Source organism: Rhinopithecus roxellana, chromosome 1, assembly GCF_007565055.1.
Source record: "Rhinopithecus roxellana isolate Shanxi Qingling chromosome 1, ASM756505v1, whole genome shotgun sequence".
In the NCBI taxonomy this organism is placed as follows: Eukaryota; Metazoa; Chordata; class Mammalia; order Primates; family Cercopithecidae; genus Rhinopithecus; species Rhinopithecus roxellana.
In genome coordinates, this window is record NC_044549.1 from 169,828,312 (window position 1) to 169,852,451 (window position 24,140).

At 37.8% G+C, this 24,140-nt stretch overlaps 1 protein-coding gene across 3 annotated transcripts in view; it reads right to left on the reverse strand.

Annotated features, from left to right (window-relative positions):
* Positions 1-24,140, reverse strand: part of UBE2E2 (ubiquitin conjugating enzyme E2 E2) — a 379,331-nt gene that overhangs the window by 74,398 nt on the left and 280,793 nt on the right. For all 3 annotated transcript variants that reach the window (XM_010386284.2, XM_010386285.2, XM_030933300.1), the window contains exon 4: positions 12,685-12,817. In XM_010386284.2, coding sequence (XP_010384586.1) covers positions 12,685-12,817 — 133 coding nt within the window. The remainder of the gene's footprint in view (positions 1-12,684; positions 12,818-24,140) is intronic.

Genomic DNA, 24,140 nt, shown 5'->3' on the forward strand with positions numbered 1-24,140 from the left:
GTCTTGGCCTCCCAAAGTGCTGAGATTACAGGCATAGCCACTGAGCGCAATCTATATACAGATATACAACTTGGTAAGTGCCCAAACAAAAATCCTTATTTAACCTTAATTCTCCACAAAAATAGAGGCAAAAGGGACTACAGAAAAGAACACAAAGAGTGACCTAAAGTATGGCTGGTTGGGTGCGGTGGCTCATGCCTGTAATCCCAGCACTTTGGGAGGCCAAGGCAGGAGGATTGGTTGAGCTCAGAGTTTGAGACCAGCCTGTGACAACATAGTGAGACCTAATAATCTCTTCCAGAAATAAAAAAATTTGCCACGCTGTAGTCCTGGCTACTTGGGAGGTTGAGGTGGGAGAATCACTTGAGCCCTGGAGGTTGAGGCTGCAGTAAGCTGAGATCGTGCCACTGCACTCCAGCCTGGGTGACAGGGTGAGACACTCTCAAAAATAAAAATAAAAAAAAATAAAAAAGAGGAAAGGAAACAGGCAGGAAAAAAAAAGGCTGTAGGCAAAAACTGAATTACTGTGCACTTAGCAAGATCACTTAACAGCTCAGTTAGTTCAGGTGTGAAGAGTAGGGGCTGCAGGACTGGAAATCAGGAGGCCAGGAGTTCTAATCCTGACCCTGGCCTTATTAGCTATGTGGATCCTAATCACATTACTTAGTCTCTCTAAGTTTTAGTTCGATTAAAACTGAAACCAAAGGCTCAAGAGGAACTTAAAAAAAGTCATTTAGTCCATTGCCCTGCAGAAGGCCACTGCAACTACAGGTAATTATTTTGACTTATTTTAGGCCTGATTTAGGCACTTGTGAGAAAATTAATTTATACAATTTATTAACAACAGATGAGGTTTTTTCCTTGTAATAAGAGCATGATATTTTATGAAGTATTATTGGGTAAGCTTTCTAGCAACAATACTCTATATGGAAAATAACGTTCCAATCCCAAAACAGTGAGAACTTCATGAAAAAGAGAAAATACCAGCTTTGTTAGTTTTTTCAGTTATCATTCTTCTCTTCTGGAAAACCCATTCTGGAAATTTATAGGTTCAAAAATTCAATTTGGGTTGAAAATTGCACATTCCTCTAGGTGAGATCATTTATTCTATCTTGGGTTTTAACACCTACATCTGTGTCTGCTAACTCCCAAATTGGTACCTCTGGCTCATATCACTCACCTGAACTCGAGATCTGTTAAGCTGTTGGCTGAACATTTCGGCACTTCCCACTCAGGTGTCTCATAAGTTCCTCACAGGCAACATATCCCTACTTGTTCATTCAGATCAGAAACCAGAGAGTCCTTCCTGATGTTTCTTTTCTTTTTTTTTTTTTTTTTGAGATGGAGTCTCGCTCTGTCGCCCAGGCTGGAGTGCAGTGGCTTGATCTCAGCTCACTGCAAGCTCCGCCTCCCGGGTTTCCGCCATTCTCCTGCCTCAGCCTCCCGAGTAGCTGGGACTACAGGTGCCTGCCACCTCGCCCGGCTAGTTTTTTTTTTTTTTGTATTTTTTAGTAGAGACGGGGTTTCACCATGTTAGACAGGATGGTCTCGATCTCCTGACCTCGTGATCCACCCGTCTCAGCCTCCCAAAGTGCTGGGATTACAGGCTTGAGCTTCCGTGCCCGGCCCTTCCTGATGTTTCAAACTAGTCACCAGTAGATATGGATGTCGGTGCTAACACAGTCGTTCTCAACAGGGTGATCCCCTCCTTCAGGGGATACTTGGTAATATCTGCAGAAATTTTTGTTGTCACAATGGGGGATAGGGGAGATCGCTATTGGCGTTTAGTGGGTAGAGATCAGGGATGCTGCTATGTATTCTACAATACAAAGGGTAGCCCTTTACTACAAAGCATTATCTTGCTCAAAATGTCAGCTGGGTCGAAGTTGAAAAAATCCTATTCTATCATATCTTGAATGTAAATTCTATGCAAGATAGGGCATGCCGCTGTTCACTTCTCTATGTTCAGTATCTGGACCACTGCACGGTACATACATGATTACCGAATAATGGAATGAGAAAAGAATTTATACATTATTCTCCTTGTTTTTATCTTCACAGCTGAGCCTTAGTTCTTTTCTGGGCCAAGCTACTGTCAGCCCCTAATTGTTCTTTCTGCCTCCATGCTTCCAGGGCTGTATCTTACTCATCTTTATATATCAAAGACCTGGAAAGTAGTAGGGGCTCAATAAATCTGTGCTTTATAAGTGAGCCTTAAAATAGGTATTTAAAAAAGCAACCAGCCTACAAGAATTTTTGGCAGGTCTCTGTTAACTGCTAACATACTGATACCACAAGAAAAATTCACCTGATGGTTTAGAATAGCTATGCTTGTATGAATCAGTATGAATAACTTTTTCTGATCCTAGATCCATTTTATTTTATTTTTTTGAGACAGAGTCTTGCTCTGTCACCCAGGCTGGAGTGCAGTGGCATGATCTTGACTTACTGTAGCGTCCACCTCCCAGGTTCAAGCGATTCTCATGGCTCAGCCTCCCAAGTAGCTGGGATTACAGGCGTGTGCCACCAAGCCTGGCTAATTTTTGTATTTTTTGTAGACACAGGGTTTCATCATGTTGGTCAGGCTGGTCTCAAACTCCTGACCTCAAGTGATCCGCCCACCTTGGCCTCCCAAAGTGCTGGGATTACAGGCGTGAGCCAATACGCCCAGCCCCCTAGATGCATTTTATTTATAATTTTTGTTGTCTGTCTGATTTTGTTCCTCCTTATTTTTGACAGGACAAGGCCTGCACCACACCTGTGAAAGGCAGGTGGTCCTATCTTCTCTAATTCATCAATAAGCCATGATCAGGTACTGACTCTTCTCTTGGACAGCTGGAAACTAAGAACATTCATTTCTCCCTGTCTCATTTTCTTTAGACCTCCTTGAACAAATCTATAAGAGGCTGCTATCTTACTGAGAGAGCCCGCTCCAACTCTAATGAAAAAAAAAAATCAAGGAAATTTGATCACTTGCCATAAAGGGACTGATATTTGGCAGGCAGTCTTAGAAATGAACTCAGACCTACCTACTGTATCCCAGCTTGAACAAAATAACATCACAAGTAACTATCTAAACAAGTAACATATTTAAATAAAGTGGAGAATATACTTTTTTTTTGTTACATGTAGAATATTATTTTCCCATCCCATCTCTCAAGTGGACAATGAAATATAATTTGTTTTTAAATTTACAGACAATCAACACAGGGTGTCTATTCCATGTCTTGATCTGGTTCCATCAAAAGCCCTTTCCTATAGGGTTAGGAAAATGCCAAAATTGAAGCTTCATCTGGCTCAGTACTACAGAAGGTTTTCCTCTTTACAAGAATATTTCTCCCAGTATCACCTTATTGTCCTTGAACTTCCTGTGCTTAAGAGTGTTTCTCTCAGAGTTCCCAGCGTTCACTGTTTTATGGGACCAGTGAGTGGATCACTCACTACCCTTTGATGGTTGGGATACTGAAGACTGTACCTGGAGGAGTTACCCCACCCTTCTCTCTGCAGAAAACTCATGTGAGGGGAGGGTATCACTTGTGTCATGTGAGAATCTTTCCTTAGAAAAGTCACCCCTCTTTGGTAAGTGAGTTGAATCTTTTCCGAGTCCTGAAGGCAAACAAGTTCCTCATTTTCCAAGCTTCTGAATGTCTCACTTCAGTCTCCTCTGTTCACATAACTTCTCTGCAGAAGAAAATCCATCGTGAAGGAATTTAGGCCTGTCTACTCCTCCCAGTTATGCTGACAGTAATATCAACCAACATCAACTTCCATTTGGAGTGCAGTCACATTCACAGAGATGGGATCTCCAGAGCATGGAGAACCACAGTAAAATGCTTGTTTGAAACCTCCACCTTTATGGCAGGGCTCTTACAGGGGTGTGTCAGAGTGGCTGATTACACCACCAACTCTTCAAGGCTTGTGCAAACGTACAGGTGGTTAAGTTGATCCAGCCTGAAAAATTAAGCTGGCTTGAGCAATAAGCATCTCAGGAAACCATAATAAACTAAAGGTCCTTCTTTAAAATTAGTGAACTGCATTACATTATAGAAAGCTAGGAACAAAGGCATCATCCCAAAAGATGGCTAAATTAAACTTCCTGTCAGCCAAAAGGCTGATTTCCTATCAGTTTATAGGCATATTTAATTTGGCTTACAATAAAGTTGGTATTCTTTGCCCTGAAAACAAAACCCAATCCTACTTCTTAGTAACTGCTAAATTGGTGGTAGTTGTAGGTGGTGGCTGTACACACAGATATAATGTGCATTATTTTAAAAGCACAAAGACAATGACATCATTTTGATCTATTTTTAATCATCACATTCATTTTGGAATTTCACATAACATTTAAGGAGAGCATGCCATTATTAAAAGTTTATCAAAAGGAGCATGGACCAAAAAGAAAACCTAACTCATGTGATGTAAGCAATCTATGACAGTCCAGTCATGACACTGAGGATACCAGGCCATTATGACACTAGTTACATGTGAAAATGATCTGTGAAATGTGAAGTAACTTCTTTAAAGCTGGCAAAATCCAGAAATCAATATTTATTATTTAATGTAGATATAACACCTCAGTCTGTGAAATGGAAACATACTGGAGAAAAGCGCCCAGTGCCTTTGGAAAGAGGATTCCTAGCAAAACAGAAAGACAGGCACACAAAATCTCTTCTAACATTCTTTCCTCTTCATATCATCTCTTTTCTCCTCATACCATGTCTTTCCTCTCCCCTCAAAAACACTTGGGTTGGAGAATGATCTGATATAATTAATTTATACCGGAGTGTTTAATCCAGGAACAAGTATTCCTTCTTCCAGGGATCTAAGTAATCTACACGTTCTCTATAATTGGAGATAAAAGGCTCAATTTAGAACTGGGTTTAGATTCTGGTTCTGCTACCTACTTTCTGTGTGGCCTGTGTGCAGCTTAACCTCCATGGAGCTCAGTTTTCGGATCCATGAAGTAGGAGGGTAATAAACATTTACTTATGGTACAGTTGTATGCATTTAACTAATTCAACAAATTTTTATTGACTGGCTACTGAATCAGCAGGTATTGTTCTACATGGCTGAGATTAAAGTAATGACATCAAAACAGACAAAGTTTCTGTGCTCATTGAGCTTACATGCTAATTGGGGAAAGGTAAACATAATAAACAAATAAACAAATATATAACACTAAGAGGGAGACGTGCTATAGCAAAATCAAGTATAGTAGTGGTTGTGAAGAAGTTTATAGGGAACCTAGAAGATTGGAATTTGTCATCCAAGAGCCTCTCTGAAAAGGTGACATTTGAGCAGACACATCAAGTGAGAAATGAAGTGAGTCATGTGAATTTCTGGGTGGCATACAAATGCAGGCAGAAGGAAGAACAAATGGAAAGGCTTGTGAAGAAGCAGGCTTTGAGTATTTGAGTAAAAATTGATGGTTGGCAACTTTGAAAACTATTCTGTGGACGGGGGGTGGTTCTATATGGTTTTACAGGCTTTTATTCAGGAGCTGGGAATCACTGAAGGGTTTAAGCAAATAATTTACATAATCTGACACACTATAGAAGGAAGCTTTAGGCTGGGCGTGGTGGCTCATACCTGTAATCCCAGCACTTTGGAACGCTGAGACGGGCGGATTGCTTGAGCTCAGGAGTTTGAGACCAGCCTGGGCAACATGGCGAAACCCCATCTCTACCAAAAATACAAAAAGTAGCTGGGCATGGTGGCAAATGCCTGCGGTCCCAGCCATTTGGGAGGCTGAGGTAGGAAGACTGCTTGAGCCTGCTAGGTGGAGGCTGCAGTGAGCTGAGATCACACCACTACATTCCAGTCCCCCCAAAAAAGGAATCCTTCAGCATATGGGATGTACTGTAGGAGGGACAAGGGGTGGAACCAGGAAGACTACATATGAGATTTCCACAGTAATCGGAGGGAGGAGTACAGTTGACGGTGGTTTGGTCCACAGAGTTTCTAGGGAAAGGTGGTGAGAAATGTTTAGATTCTAGATTTACTTTCAAGATTGAGCCAGTGGGACTGGGTCTGCCTAGCTGTGTGAGAGGAGTCAAGAATGACTGTAAGGTTTTTAGTTTCAGCACCTAGAAAAATAGAGCTGACATTCATTGACATGGGGAAGACTAGAGAAGCTGGTCTGGCTGATGTGGAACAGGGTAATCAGTAATTGGGCTTTGGATTTGTTAAGTTTGAGATGACTACTGGATGTTCAACTAGAGATGTCAAATAGGCAACTCAAAATGTAAGAAAGAACTTGATCCACGGCCAAGCTTTATATGAATGCATGAACTCAGGTTAAAAACAAGTCAATTCATGTTACTCCATGACAACTGCGTGTTCTCTAACCAAGGCCAGAGTAAATGAGTGGGTAGTTGGGTTTACACACATAAATCACTGCTCTTTCTGAAAATTCTGGGAAACACATTCAACTTTCTTCTTTGAGCAGTGGCAACAACAATAAAAACAAGTACATAATAATAATCTAGTAAGGGTACAGTTGTGGAACTCATTGTTGAACTTCAGTTACAGATCTCTCTCTGGCTTTCAAATGCTGAATATCACTGTTTCTTATTGTAACTAATTAGCTACCTTATTTATGAGTAGCCATGACAGAAATAAAGATTTCGAAAACTTGAAAACCTTATCCATTTCACTCTTCAAAAGCAGTTAAGGCCTTCTACATTAGCTGACATTAGTAAGCAAACCATAGTTAGACTTTATAAAAAATAACAAACAAACCCATAAACTGATATGCTCTGAGTTGATCTCTAGGATTTTAAAATGTACTTGCTAAAATTTGTAGTGAAATAACAAATTATATTTAAAAAGATTTTGAATATCATTCTTAATTTCACTTACACTTTATTGATGTAATTTTTTGTCTTGTTTTATAAAACACCTGAGGCACAAATTTTATCACCAGCAGATACTATCTTCTTGCCATTACCAAAGAAAACAATGTTTCCCAGGAACATGGACACAGCATGTCTAACCTGTGCATAAGTGGCCTGAAACACTGAAAATAAAAAATAAACATGCATGACTCTCTCACCTACCTAATTCCAAATCTATTTAGAATGAACACTTATTTTTTATGTCATGTACAGATCCACAGTGAGACAGAAAAAGCCAAATTAAAAATGTGTTACCCCTATGCATTTCTACTGAAGAGACAAATATCTGACCTGTTACCTAACATGAGTCCTGAGTGAGGATGTAAGTCATTAGAATTTCTAAGACAGGCCAGGGGTGGTGGCACACACCTGTAATCCCAGCACTTTGGGAGGCCAAAGTGGGCAGATTGCTTGAGCCCCAGAGTTCAAGACCAGCCTGGGCAACATGGCAAAACCCTCTCTCTACCAGAAAAAAAAAAAAAAAAAAAAAAATTAGCCAGGTGTGGTGGTGTGTGGTTGTAGTCCCAGCCTCTTGGGAGGCTGACGTGAGAGGATCACTTGAGACTGGGTGGAGGTTGCAGTAAGGCATGATCACGTCACTGCACTCCAGCCTGGGCCACAGAGTGAGACCCTATCTCAAAAAAAAAAAAAAAAAAAGAAAAAAAGAAAGATTGTCTGAAACAGAAACATTAGACACAGAGTGTCACAATATTTTCAAAGTGTTTTTGGTAGAAAAAAAACCCAACGTAATATATTCCTTTAGTTTCTGAATTGTTCAAGCATCCTTGTTAATTGTTTGATGTAAGACTTCTAAGATAAAATGTTTTTTATATTATTCACGAAAAGAAATAATGAGACAGGACAACAGTATACATGAAAACTGTCATACATTTCACAGGTAGTCAAATAAATGTAAATTAATGTAACCATAAGATACCACTTTTCATCTACTGCCAGTAAAAAAGACCTAAAATACTCAAAGCTGAGGGGAGTGTAGGGAAGTTCTACACTGCCATGTTGATGGTCACAATGTAAACTGATACAATTTTTCTGAAGCACAATTTGTCAATCTTTACCAAAAGCTCTATAAACATGTGCAAGTTCTTTACCTAGAAATTCTACATCAACAAATGTAACCTGAGAAAATCATAAAAGTATAAAAAATATGTAATTTTAAGAATGTTCATCACATCACTGATTATAACAGATGCAATGAGAAGAACCTAAATGTCCAGCCACATTAAAGTGATTAAATTTTGGTATATTTATACAACGGAATACTAGGTAGCCTTTATAACTGTAACACAATTAAATGTTTACTGGAAATATATAATATATGGCACTGGATGAAAATATAACATTAGATAAAAAAGTAATCATGAAGCCATGGGGAGTATGGCCCAATTTTTGTAAAAAGGTATATGTGTGTTTATGTATATATATATATATGTACAGGCCTGTATGTGTACATATTTATATGTATATGATACAAATGAAGGAAACAAAAGTCTTAAAACAGATATACCTAAATGGCATGAATAATCAGTTTGGGGGAGATTACAGGTAATTTTTTTCCCTTTTGCTTATCTGCAATATTTTTAAATTCTATAACAAATATGTAGGCTGCAAAATGAATAACATTAAAATACTTACATATTAAACTTTTAAAATAAAGTACAGATTTTGAGCACTTTGAGGAGTAATTTCATTTATTTATTTATTTATTTATTTATTTATTTATTTATTTATTTGAGACAGAGTCTTGCTCTGTCCCCCAGGCTGGAGTGCAGTGGCGTGATCTCAGCTCACTGCAGCCTCTGCCTCCTGGGCAGTACTTCTCATGCCTCAGCCTCCTGAGAAGCTGGAACTACAGGTGTGAGTCACCATGCCCAGATAATTTTTATATTTTTAGTAGAGATGGGATTTTGTCACGTTGGCCAGGCTGGTCTCAAACTCCTGATCTCAAGTGATCCTCCTGTCTCAGTCTCCCAAAATGCTGGGATTACCAGAGTGAGCAACTGCACCTGGCTGAGGAGTAAATACCTATAAATTTAAAAACTAATTATCTATGAATCTAAAAGCTAATCCCCAACAAAATACAAAGTAACTTCTGGCCAGGGGTGGTGGCTCACGGTTGTAATCCTAGCACTTTGGGAGGCTGAAGTGGGTGGACCACCTGAGGTCGTCAGGAGTTCGAGACCAGCCTGGCCAACATGGCAAAACCCTGTCTCTACTAAAAATACAAAAAATAGGCCGAGTGTGGTGGCAGGCACTGTAATTCCAGCTACTTGGGAGGCTGAGGCAGGTAAATCACTTGAATCCAGGGGGCGGAGGTTGCAGTGAGCTGAGATCGTGCCACTTCACTCCAGCCTGGGCAAAAGAGTGAACTGTTTCTCAAAAAACAAACAAACAAAAAAACAAAGCAACTTCTACCTTGAAAACAGATATCTGAATTAAAACATTAAAACATATGTCTACACTGAAAAATAAATAGGTGTAAAAAGCTTTTATACACACTAGCAGTTCACTACACTTTTCTTTTTGGCCATAATGTAGTATTCCTAGATAGAGTTCTATTAAACAGGTATTTTCCCAGAGAAATAATATTATAATTGGTGGTTAAGTACTCAATTGAAGACCTGACAACAGATGCAATGGACAATGTCACACAAGAAAAGATACCATGTAAAATGCCTTACCTACTTTGAAATAGTAAAATTGTGCTATAGGTTAAGTAAAAGGCATAAACATATAAGAAATTCAATGTCCTAAAAATTGTACTGAAATATAGCATTTGAAAAGTACTAGTACTCAACCTATTTAAAACTAGAACACTAAGTTTAATGAACGTTATGTACTCAGGTAGTAATTGTTTTGCTCGCCTTATTAGAATTTGGCAAATTCTGGAAGAAATTACTAGAAGAGCTCATCTCTGATTTTTAAAAATTGGGCAGTGGAAGATAGGGTGTTCAACCTGATCAAGCCCTACTGTGAAAAAGTTCCTGCAACAACTCAAAAGCTACATTTGAGCTCTACAGTGTTTAGAAGTCCTCATAAAAGGTTCTATTTATAAGAATTTGGAAAAAATAATCTCATGAACCCAATCATGCTACGGACTAATTTTATGGTATGTATATCCACACAAATAACCATCAGCTAGCCCATCCGATGTTTTTATAAGCCTCTGCTCTTATAAGTAATTTCCCCTGACAACTACTGCTTCCCTGTTCATTCTTCAGAGTACTGGGAAATGCTGCAGGAATCAAAATGTATGGCTAACGTGAAAAACAAAAAAAGAGCAAAGGAGAGAAAAATACCAAGTAGCAGAGAAAAAAAACCCAAGACAACTTGAAACATGTACTATTTAAACTAATAGGACACTAGAAGGCATGGAGATGTTACATCAAAACTATTAATAAATAAAAGTGTTTGTTTTACTTAATAGCCTTCACTACACCCCAAGTTTTTTCTCCCTTGAGTAACACACCTATCTACAAAATCTGATTTCTAAAACTGATATATTAGGAGGTGTTAATTTGCTTTTAAAAACTTTCCACAGATATCTATCAAATGTGCACTTGAATTGTCGTTCTAGGTACCAAAGTTTGATTTTTTTTTCTCCTTAGAGATTGTCTGGTCCAACTCATTACATGGAGGGATTCAATTATTTTCTGGTAAGATTCTTGACAGGTAGTAACTCAGTTTTTTCTTGAACACTCCTAGTAAAGAGAAGTGTGGTGTCTCAGAAGTAGAGTCACACACAAGTTGACTGTCCAACTGTGGGTCAGATCTCCCTCAGAAAAAATTGAAATCTACTTCCCTGTAACTGACACCCTCCTGCTTCTATTTTTGTCCCATCCAACCATCCTGGATAAAGTCCAACCCCTACCCACACCATAGTCCCTGAAACATTTGAGGACAGACAAAGCATTCCTCCCATGCCCTATTTTTACCAGTCAACTTCTCCACGGCAAGTGTGTATAATTCAGTGGAAAGTACATAGCTCCTGGAGTCAGACTTCAGTAGATTCCTGGTTGTACATTCTTGGAAAACCTCTCTAAGTCTCATCTATGTTTCCTCCTCTGTGACAGGGGAACATCCTAGTCTTACTGCAGTGTTCTGGAGAAGAAATGAGTTGGCAGAGCTGATGTCCAGTAGAGTGCTCGACTCAGTGAAGAATGTCAAGAATGCGATTGACTCTCTCCCCTCCAGCTTATTCGAGCTTTGTTTAACTACACATTTCTGTCATTCAGAAATTGGATAAGCCCACACATTTTCTGAAACTGTTAATCTCAAGGAACAGATCACATCAGATTACAAGCAGCACAATATCCTGGTCTGAGTTTTCTTCCTCCTTCCTCACTCTGTGCATCCTTTACTGTAGAGGCTGAGAAAGAAAGGTCCTTACATCCCTTGTAGTACAACAGATACTCCAGGTAACTTAAGGGCTGGTCTAAACTAGAAAAGAAAGGCATAAGGGTCCCATCCAGTAAAGGGAGAAGATAAGTATTAGATTTACTATGGCTTTGTCACTGAAAATCTGCCAAATGCAAGCTCTTGGTGGTCACCAGTGCCACCAGCCCTGACAGCTTGAATAAAATGTATTGTGTAATGTAGGAAGAAGCATGGGCTTTGGAGTCAGGCTTTCCAGATTCAAATCCTTATACCACAATTTGCTTGATGTATAATGCTGGACAAGTTACTTAGTTCCTCTGTCCTTGGTTTCCTCATTGAGGATAATTATAGTTACTACTTTTTGCTTTGGTAACACTATCTAAGATCACTGGAAAGGAAGGAAGAAAGGAAGAGCAGGGGCAAAAAAGAAGAGGGAGGGGAATTATAGAAAGTCATCGTGAAGGTCTAGTCTTATTCTTGTTTTCTTATATTGTTTACTCCAACCTACACAATGCAAACAAGTTTTCCATCCCTGTGCATTGTGACGTTAAGTCAGGGCCAGATGAGAATTCTTTCTTGGTAGCCAAAACATAGTGTCCTCAGGGTCATTTCCTTTGCCATAGTGGAGAACAAATGCTAATAGAGATGACACGATATTTAAAAACATCTGACTTATAGGCAGTAGAAAGGAATGTGAAGACTTTCTAAAGTATATAATCTTGGCTTTAATAAGTGAGAGTTCTTTCATGTTCTGATTTCACTGCACTCTTGCACATCAGACAGCAACATAAATGACTTTTCATTAATTAATCAGTTTCATTAATGAACTATTATAAATGCTTCTTTACTAAATTTTCTTAACATGATTTTTACGTCTCTGAGGGTCACACTTTCCATACTAGTCCATGTGTACTACATGTGAGCAACTGAACTCTAGAGGCACCAAAACTCAAACCTCCATAGCTGGTGCTATAAACTTTGCCTTGGCAAAGCTTCCTCCTCCTTTAGCCTGATTCTTGCGCTTAGCTTGCTTGGGCTCTGGCTCCAGGCTACGTCTGATTCTCTGGGCTCTGGTACTAACCCTGGCCCAATCTTATGCCCCCATTTTCACCCATAAAACATGGTGTTTTATATTACATTAAAACGTATAACAAAGAAAGGAGATAATGAAGAGAAAAAAGAGGAGAATAAACAATGAAATCAGTAAAAAGTTGGGGTGGAGGAATAACCTACAATTTTTTTACACTGTTTCATGTTATACACTATCAATTCTGGGAAGCTGTCTGTGACAACAGAATAGACATGCATCCCTAGAAATGTATATTTAAGAATAAGTATATGTATCTAGAAATATAATCCATATTGCTAAAAACCAATGAAAATTCATACTGACCTTAGGGGGTTTAAACGGATAGTCTGGTGAAAAGGTAATGTCAAGAAAGAACACCCCTCCTTCATAGACAGATCCTGGGGGTCCCAATATAGTTGACCTCCATTCATAAATGTTGTCTCCTTTGGGTCCAGCACTGAAATAAGACATACAAATGAAATGTGCTTAGAAATTATATAAAGGCTGGAATTTAACAAAATCTATTTATGATAACCAATTGAGCAATTCCATAAAAACACAAAAAGTTAATCAGTTAACTCTCTGTTAAGATTCATATTGTTATTACTGAATAAAAGAACACCAAGATCCTCTTTTGTCATTCACAACCCTAAGCCTATGGAACAAGAGTCCAAGGACCATAGGCCAGAGGTAGGAACACAAATGTTTAATAAAAGCATGAAATCATTTGTGATGTCAGAGACAAAATTTCAAAGTTAGAAGGGCCTCTGGGGAATGACTAGTCTGATCCCTTTGCTAACAACTGAGAACACAAAGGAGGTTCAATGTTCATCATCCAAAGTCTCTGCTCAAATATCATACCCCATCTGAATCTTCCTTTCTTTCTTCCCACCCAAAGGACTTCCTGACCCACACATCATGAGCAATAAGGTCTGTAGACGGTAAGATGTATCATTTTGTTTTATAACTGTGTTTTGTAACTACTGCTTCTTTCCACCCTCCCTAGAAGGTGCTTGAGGAACAGGTTGTACCTTGTCCTTAGTGCTTCCTAAGTCAGTATGTTGGATGATGATGGATTAATAACAAAGCAAATGAAGAAGCCACATGGCTACTAGCAGTACACATGTCTCTGAGTTTCAGAGAATTTTGCTGAAAACAATATGGCCCACGTGAGTCAAGTGAATTGTATTAGTTCTCTCAGGTAAAAAGAAGGGCAAAATGAGATTAGGATTTAGCTTTCCAGTGTTCTTTTTGTTTCATCAAGCTATTACCTACATGTAATAATAACAGAATACTAGAAATTCTCCTCACACCCTATAACAAAGTAGGCAACCCTATTAAGAGGCTTGGGAAATATTTTGTTGCCAATAAGGATTCAGCTTCTTTTCCCTCTTATTTTGAAATGAGTTTATATCTACAAAAAACTCATTACTAAGCAGCCATTTTATCACAAACAGCCGTTCGTAATTTAAAAAACTCCATAAACTTAGCAAAAGTGGAATAGAGGGAAACTTCTTTAACCTGATAAAAGACATCTATCAAAAACCTCACATCAACTACTATATTCAATGGTAAAATATTAAAAACACTCCCTTTAAATTGATGAACAAGACAAGAATGGCTGTTATCCCCACTTCTAATCAGTACTGTACTAGAGATCATATTTATCAAAGTATGAAAATCAGAAGGCAAAATAAAAGGTATATGGATTGAGATAGAAGAAATAAAATAGTATTTGTAGTATTTATATATATGGGCTTTTTTCCCTGTGAACCTAAATACTATATATATGCATATATACACAATGTATTAAACTTAATAAAAAGAGTTTAGTGAAATTGCTAGATATAAGCTCAATATCCAAATATCAACTTCATTTCAATACACCACCAGAAAATGCATTTTTTTTTTTTTTGAGACAGGGTCTCACTATGTTGCCCAGGCTAGTCTTGGACTCCTGGGCTCAAGCCATTCTTGGGTCTCAACCTCTCAAGTAGCTGGGTTTACAGGCACGCATCACTGGACCACACCTGGCTCCTAGAAAATGTATTTTTAAATGAGTTGCAATAGGTCTTGTAAGGAAGCTATGAATAAAGTCATAAAAGATGTGTGAGATCTTTATGGAGAAAATTATATAAAACTTATTGAAAAATACTCATAAGAGTTAAATAAATGGAGAGAGATACCAAGTTTATGGGTAGGGAGACCTGACATCAGATGTCAATTTCCCCAAATTGATTAATCACAATTTCAATTAAAAAGTCCAACTGCTTTTTAAAACCAAAATTCGACAAGTTGATTTACAACTTTTTTTGGAAGCTCAAAGAAATTCCTTAAACTTTTTCACACACATATGAAAACCTGATTTATGTCAACTGATGGGACTAGGAAAAGTTTTTATATTTGAAAAACAGAGAAACTAGATTTTACCCTCAGTAAATAAACAAACTCTGCTGCAGATGGATTAAATATTTAAATGCAAAAGTCAAAATTTTAGAGTTTGACTGAAGAGAGTGACAAGGCAAGCCACAAACTGAGAAAAGATATTTGGATCATATAAAAGTGACCAAATGCTAGTGTTGAGAATATACAAGTTCCTAAGAATCAACTAAAAAAAGACTAACTCTATTAAAAAATACATAGATATTTCCAAAAAAAGGGAAACACAAATGGCCAATAATCATATGAAAAATGCTCAATATCATCAAAATCGGGGAAATGAAACTGAAAATCACAATTCAGTAATATTATTTTACAAAATGCAAAGGCAAAAATAAATGCCAGATAAAACCATGTGTTGATGAGGATGTAGAAAAACCAGAAGAGCTATGTACTGCTGATGACTATGAGTGGTCACTCTGGATAAGAACATAGGCTCATCTGGTTAAGTTGAATATATAGCTGACCCCTAAACAACAGGTCTGCATTGCGTGGGTCAACTTAGATGAAGTAAATTTCAAGAAAATACACTAGAAAAATCTGAGATTTGTGACAATTTGAAAAAACTCGCTGACAAAGCACTAGCCTAGAAATATTGAAAAATTAAGAGAAAGTTAAGAATGTCATGAGTGCACAAAATATACAAAGGTATTAGTTTTTCTCATTTACTACCAGAAAATATATACCAATCTCTTATGGAAAAGTTAAAATTATACACACAAACCATACATGATGCCATGTGCATTTAAAAGAAATGTAAGCAAACACAGAGAGTATTAAATCACAATAAAATGCATAAAAGTAACTGTAGTACATACTGTACTACTGTAATAATTTTGTAGCCACCTCCTGTTGCTATTGCAATGAACTCAGCTATTGCCAATAGCTGCCTAAAATGCCTAAAATGCCATGTGACAAAAATTATCTCTGCATGAGCAGTTCATCTCTCCAGCAAATTGCGTACTGCGGTAAAAACTGATCTCTCAGTTCTCGCCTATTTTTCATTGTGTTTGTGCAATACCGTAAACCTTAAATAACACCATGGGATCCATACAAAGGGCCACTAGTGATTCTGGAAGTGCTCCCAAGAAGCAGAGAAAAGTCATGCCATTATAAGAAAAAGTTGAATTACTTGATATACACTGTAGATTGAGGTCTACAGTTGTGGTTAGCTGCCATTTCATCTGGTAAACAGATGATGTAAACTTAGGGTAACAATAAACACAGTACAATACTGTAAATGCATTTTCTCTTCCTTATGACTTTCTTAATATTTTCTTTTTTCTAGTTTACTTTATTGTAAGAATACAGCATATATACATATAACATGCAAAACATGTGTTAACTGAAAGATTTATGTTATAAGTAAGGCTTCTTGTCAACAGTAGGGTATTATTAGTAGTTAAATTTGGAGAAAGTCAAAAGTTATACGTGAATTTTTGGTGGCATGGGGGGGTTGGTACCTCTAACCCCTGAGTTGTTCAAGGGTCAACTCTACACCTATTTTACAACATAGAAATTATACTCCCAGGTATATACTACAGAGAAACTTTTACATGTGTGTATCACCAGAAGACACTGAGAATGTTTATAGAAGCACTATTTATAACAGCAAAATTGGAGACAACACAAATGGCTACTGACAGAAAAATGGGTAGGAATACTATACAGCAGTGAAAATATACAGATTAACATGAATGAATCTTAAAAATATATTGAATAAAAAATTAAGACTAAAAAGAATATATACAGTATGATACTATTTCTACAAAGCTTAAAAACAAGCAAACAAGGATATATACTATTGAGGGACATATAAATATGAGGTAAGAAAAGAAAATGAGTAAGAAGGAAGTTCAGAAGAGTGGTTTCCTGGGTGGGAACAGAGGTTGGAGGAGCAGCACACTGGAGCTTCAATGGTTCTGGGTGTTTTACTTCTCAGTGTGTGCAGTGGATTCAGGTGCTTTCTGTTTTATTACTAGGTTTTCTAATCTGCCATGTGTTAGATACGTTATTACATATGTACCAAATTCTTACATTAAGAAAAATTATGTCAAAATCTACCAATATGGTGAGAAAAGCAACGTGCTTCATATGTACAGTGTGATCCTACTGTATAAATTAAAAACAGATCCTACTCTTTTTTAATTTATAAGATCCTACTGCATGAATTTACAGGTCCTATGGTATGAATATTTTATATTATTTATGGATACATATCTATGTCCAAGTCATTTAAGAAATTATCTGGAAAGATAAACCTAAATTCATGATAGTGGTTATGAGAACAACAAGGGATGAGGTGAAGTGGGGAGATGGGAGGAAATAGATGTAGAGATGGGAAATGAAGCAGAGTTAAATTTTATTTCTAGTGTTTCTCTTGTTTAAAAAAAGATGAAGTAAATAAAATCACAGTTATCCTAGCTCATTGCAAAGGGCTGGAATATATTGAGAAGCAGTGGTGTGAGGGACTAGAGTACAGCATTCTTCCCCCATTGCCCTGTTACCTCCTTCTCCTGAGGCTGGCAACACAGATGGAGTATATTCAGCCCAGATGACAATAAAGCTTTGGCAACAACAGCCTCTTGTTGCCAGACAGGCTCACTCACTCAGATGAATAATACACATGATTATGCCTTGAGCTATAATTAAACCCAATACAAATAGATAACCTTATCAGAAGGAAGAGTTTAAAAGTAGAGAAAATTACAGGTTTATGGTTACAACATTACTTCAAGGTAGATGAATAAATTCAGTTAAAAAATACACACAGGTGAGTGTATACAGCTATGAAATAACATACACAAACACATCTAGCAAATCCCAAGCTATAATTTATCTGAGTCACTTTAAGAAATCTTAAAATAGCCTCCCAAGGATGGTAACCACAGTAAATTATAAGATACAGGCTAAATAAGGAGTCGCTACCAAATAGTGCGGCTGAGGAAGGGACTCCGAAGTAGAAGACAGCAGTATCCCACCAAGAAGGGCAATGTCTGCAGATAACATAAACCCAATTTTTGCCCATTCCAAGTTTTATTTGGCTCTCAGTCAGAACTCCAAGTTTTATTGGTTCTTTGAAGTTATTCAGCTGTCTATGTAGTTATTAACAGTGGACTAAAATAATCCAGCTAATATTATCACTCTGAATTGGTTTATGCTGTCAAAGTGTGCCTCTTTACGAAATCTTAGCCAGTAGCAACAAATTATCTTGATAACAGACTGGTCTTCTAAAATGCATATAAAACTAGCCTGCACTCACAGCACTTTGGGAGGCTGAGGCAGGCGGATCATTTGAGGCCAGGAGTTCGAGACCAGCCCGGCCAACTTGGTGAAATCGCATCTCTATTAATAAAATACAAAAATTTGCCAGGTGTGGTGGTGGGCGCCTGTAATCCCAGCTACTTGGGAGGAGTATCTGGGATACTCCTATCCCAGGAGATAGGAGATGGGATACTATCTGAGGCAGGATAATTGCTTGAACCTAGGAGGTGGAGGTTGCAGTGAGCCAAGATCATGCCACTGCACTCCAGCCTGGGTGGCAGAGTAAGACTCTCAAAAAAAAAAAAAAAAAAAAAAAAAAAGCATATAAAACTAATACTATTTCCCTCATACAAAAATTTTAACATTTTGGAAATCTTCCAACATTTTAGAAATGTATCACTTGAAATCCCAAAGCTTACAGCAGTGGTTCTTGAACTGCACAGCCCTCTGCCCCACTCCTATTTGGATATGTACCAGTTGAGAACCCAACATCCAAAACTTTGCTGTATAATATGGTAGCCATGTGGCTATTAAGCACTTGAAATGTGGCTAGGGCAAATTGAAATGTGCTGTCTGTATGTGTAAAATATACACCAAAGTTTGAAGACTTAATGCAAAAGAAAGTAAAATAGCTCATTAATAATTTTAATTACTATTTACTTATTAATTTAATAATTAACGAACAACTACATGTTGAAATGGTAATACTTGGAATGTATTGGCGTAAAAATTTATTAAAATATGCTTCGCCTATTGCTTTTTCCTTTAGTGTGGCTATCAGGAAATTTAAAATTACATACATGGCTCACATCATTTCCGTATCATGAATCAAGAAGTGAGAAAGAAATCTGTAGACTGGGCCGGGCACGGTGGCTCAAGCCTGCAATCCTAGCACTTTGGGAGGCCGAGATGGGCGGATCACGAGGTCAGGAGATCGAGACCATCCTGGCTAACACGGTGAAACCCCGTCTCTACTAAAAAATTACAAAAAAAACTAGCCGGGAGAGGTGGCGGGTGCCTGTAGTCCCAGCGACTCGGGAGGCTGAGGCAGGAGAATGGCGTGAACCCGGGAGGCGGAGCTTGCAGTGAGCTCAGATCCAGCCACTGCACTCCAGCCTGGGCAACAGAGCAAGACTCTGTCTCAAAAAAAAAAAAAAAAAAAAAAAAAAAAAAAAAGAAATCTGTAGACTGTGTTTTACTTTTAATGATCACTTATCTCTCAAGCTGATCAAATAAAATTTGGTGCCAGAGGACACTTGCAGTATAGAGCAATGATGAAGAACATAAATAGGCTCTGGAGTCAGACTAAGTTGTCTGAATCCTAGCCTTGGCATTTAAAGCCTGGTAGGACCTGGGTAAATGTGTAATTTTTCTATGTCTTAGTTTCCTTGACTGCAAAATGAGATAATTATAGTATCAATCTTGTAAATTTTTAGTAGAATTGTACTTACAGAACTTGGAAAATAGTAACCCTCAAAAGGTCAGTTGCTGTTGTGGTTGCTGTTACATGCTGTAGATGATCAAAAATACACTCAAAGAGGCTGACTGTTTTGTAAATTTATAAGAATGGTTTCAGAACTGAAAAACAAGGCTGCAAAGATGTGTACATCAAAAAATAATAGTAATGATTCTGTAACCTAATCTTATGATGTACATTTAGATATAGCAGAACTTTAGAAAACATGTATATTCACTGCTGGCACTCTTAGGAAATCCAAATTATCAATGAATAGAATGTTTACTTAACATTAGGATTTTCAGGTATTAGGTTATTTAGTAATGTTTTCCCACTTGCAACATTCTGAAAATGATCAATTCCCTTACTGTTTTATTTTCAGATTTTATTTTTTAAATAAGAAAAAAACCTAAAGCTTTCATAGTTATATTTCAAAATAAAAACACAATGAGGTAAATCTTGTAGAATGAAAAATATCAGCAAATTACGATTTGGCTGAATGCCCAAGGTTGCTGCTTCAGGAGAAATTCTGCAACGGAATCAAACCACGTTCAGCTTCCCATGCTGCAGCCTACAGTGGATGAGCCCCTATGTACAGCTGAAATATTACATGCAATAAAAGTCATGAAAATAACTAGGCTCTCACTGTCTTTACTTAAGATCATAAGATGCTTTTAATATACTGAATACTTTTCAATCTGCTGTGCCACATCTGTGATTCTAAGACCAAGAGTTTTTGGCTCTGTCTACTGCTTTTTCACTTAACACTGACTCTGGGACAGGTAAAGAGGAAGGATGCCTTGGCAATGTTGGGATTCTGGCTCCATAGAAAGAATATGTCTGACTTGCCACCACTTTTCACTTAACCTTTCTGTGCCTCAATCCCTTTGTAAGTAAAATGAGATAATGGTACCTCAAAAGAAAGCAAAATATCTGATCAGTAATTTTAATAATTACTATTTATCTATTTAATAATTAATAATAATTACAGGTTGAAATGGTGGGCTAAAAATGTATTAAAATAAAATTCACCTATTTCTTTTTTCCTCTTTTTAATGTGACTAATAGGATATTTAAAATTACATACATAGCTCACAGTATATTTCTACATCATGAATCAAAGAAGTTGGGAGGTTATTGGGAGGTTTAATGATATTATTACAAAAAAAGTGCTTAGAACCTTGCTTGAACATACCAAATGCTGCATAAACATTAGCTATGTATATTATAAGTCTAAATCTTGATTGAAGGGATTATAATTGATGGCATAACTAGAAGAAATTAAAGGGGAATGGGCTTTTTAAAATTAATATTCATAGAGTAAGCTAGCTGAAAATAAAGTTTTAATGGCAATGGATACCTAAACTGTGTGTTTAAAAAATCTAATCATACTACACAGCAAGTGAGAATTGCTGTCTGTTAATCCTACAACCCAGTGAAATTCTCTTACAATATGTGTGTGACTGATCAGGTAGGGAGCATCTTGTCTGAAGAATAGGTGTTCAGTCCCTGTAAGTCCAGGCAACTGACCTGAAATTACCAGGGATGGGGTAGTGAGAAGAAGATGAGGGGATTTTTCAAAAGCTTTAGCAATCTTTGCTTATAAGCAGAGTCCATATAACTGAATTCATCCTTCCTGTGGGAAAGTACATTGTTCACATTCAAACTATATACTACACCTATATCCAAAGCCCCTTTGGAAGCTAGCTGCAGGGATATTGAGCTTTTGGCATACAACACAAAAATGAAGGTGTTTCTCTAGTGACAGTCTCCCTCTAATTGAGGGTTCTACTCCATTTTGTTTGTCCTCTTCAATGTCTGCCTACTTACGGGTTCTACCGTCAGCTACCTAGTCTTTTCACCTTCATTCTGGGTATCTCATTATCTACCTTTGACAATCACCTACCAAACTGTTAGCATCTCTAATCTGGTCACAAATCTGAGAGTCATCCTTGACCATGCCTCTTTTTTCTCCTCTGCTCTAAGTCCCCCAAATCCTGTTGAATCTTACTTCAGTGTTATCTCTGTACTATGATTATTGGCCGCATCAGCTCTCATTTAGATTATGGCACCAGCGTCTTGCAAGGTTTCCCTGCCTCCAGTTTTGCTTCCCTCCAATCTGTTCACCAAACTGTAGATAGGGCAATTTCCAGAAACTCCTTTAAGTAGGATCTTTTGCTTCCCTGCTTTCTCTAGGTTCTTCATGATCAAGCCCAAAGTTCTTTGTAGTATACAAGGTCCTTCATAAAGAATTGGCTCCCGCTTAAACTTCTGGTCCCACCCCTTGCCATCCCAAAGCTCCCCTTCAACTCAATTACTCCAATCATACTGGAATTACTTGCAGAGGGAATGATATTTACCCTCAATCACACTTTACAGATTTGAGATGTAAAGATGAAAAAAATGATTTTGGTGATCTTTCACCAAATATCATTTTAAAGTCACTATTGTTACCTACTCTGTACTGTTTGTTATCACTGTCAACAACTTAGCAGAGAGGAAGAAATAGAAGAAAAAGAATATTTTAAATGGAAAAATAACTACTACTTAATAATCATAATACTTCCCTTTCCCAGGGAAAGTAGTAGCCAGCAAGCTTAGAGAGTAAACTAGCCTTCTACGAGTCACTGAGAAAGGAGGACTTCCTCAGTAAGTTCATGACACTCCTCGACTTCCCTGCCTCTTTTTGTGTTACCTGTGTGTATATTAATTTTCCCAATGTGTGGATACACTGCAATGAGTACACAACTATGCCAACGGACTTAAAATTTTAAGAGACATAACTGTATAAAGTAGTGAGCAGGGATAAGTAGAGAAACTGGGAAACAGGAAGAAAGACTACAGGGAAAAACTGTATAATCTTCCTTTACTTTTTAAGCTACACTTTTATAATACACATTTACTTGTAAACATAAAGACCAACCATGGAATCAACAAGAACTAAGTCTTACTTTTTACAGGTTGAGTATCTCTTATCTGAAATGCTTGCGACCAAAAGTTTTCTAGATTTAAAATTTTCAAATTTTGGATGTTCAACCTGTATATACATGGGTTGTCAGAAATAGGTTATGATTATAAAGACTTTGGAAACCATCTAGATTTCAACTTTTTTATAACACAGAAGCAAGCAAGCATTAGAACTGGACTAGAAATCCATTCAGTTGGACAATTAGGCATAAAATCAATCAATTAAAATACTGAATCACAAAATCTACAATCCTTTAATTAGCTGAAAGGACTCCAGAAATGAGCTGTGTGGTTCTCAACTTTTTTCCCCTTTTCCACTATACCTTTCTCTCCTTGCAGTAAAAATGGCTCACTTCAGCAGTGATTGTCAGCATGTATATGGGGGAAGGGGAAAGAAAGGAATACTTAGGAAAAATGAAAAGGCTCCTTCCCTGCTGAACACTTCCATTGAAAGCCTTCACTTCAAAGGCAATAATATTAAGGGTCAGAAAAGTGAAGTGCTTTGCTCAAGGTCACACCCAGAGAAGAAAACCTGAACCCTCCAATCCAGGGTTCCCCAACTCCCAGTACCAGTCCGCGGCCTGTTAGGAAGCAGGTCACACAGCAGGAGGTAAGCAGCAGGTGAGTGAGCAAAGCTTCACGTGTATTTACAGGCACTCCCCATTGTTCGCATTATTTGCATTATCCCATGACACTGCTGTTGTTACTAGGCAAAGCAAGAAACTAGTAGGGCTCACCTCTTCCTTGACCTCTGCACTTATACCATGGAAACAGTAAGAGTTTCTCTTTAAGGGCTCCAAGTTCCCTTTTTTATACCAGCTGTATGACATCTTGCATGCTAATGTCCTCTTCCTGTCAGATCATTGGTGGCATTAGATTCTCATAGGAACGCAAACCCTATTGTGAAGTGTGCATGCGAGGATCTAGGTTGTGCGCTCCTTATGAGAATCTAGTACCTAATGACGTGTTACTGTCTCCCATCACCCTCAGATGGGACTGTCTAGATGCAGAAAAATAAGCTCAGGTCTCCCACTGATTCTACATGATGGTGAGTTATATAATTATTTCATTATATATTACAATGTAATAATAGAAATAAAGTGCATAATAAATGTAACGTGCTTGAATCATCCCAAAACCATCCCCTGACCCACGCCATCTGTTGAAAAATTGTCTTCTATGAAACTGGTCCGTGGTGCCAAAAAGGTGGGGGACCACTGCTCTAATTCTAAAGTGAAGACTCTTCCCCTGTCACTACTCCTGCCAATTAGATACGAAGACTGAAGAAAATAACCAGAAAGGTAACCATTATGATACACTACCCTGCTTGACAGGACACCAGAGATTAAGATACGCATCGGAGTGTATTTTTCAACCTTTTCATCCTGGGCATGTTTCAAATATGTAATGAAAGGCCTCAAGGTACTCAGGGTTTCCAGAAATAACCTCTCTTATCTGTACTGTAAGAACACTTGGGCCTGTGAGCTAGCCAATGTAGCAAAGAGTATTTCTTAAATTAATTCCACCCCCACCTCCCACCTGTTAGAGAGGGAAGCTGTGGAGTTTTAATGTATCTACCCATCTTATCTAGAGTATAAAGAAGCTTTTGACAAGAATGCAAACCACTGCTGTCCCTACACAGTTTTCAGGAAGC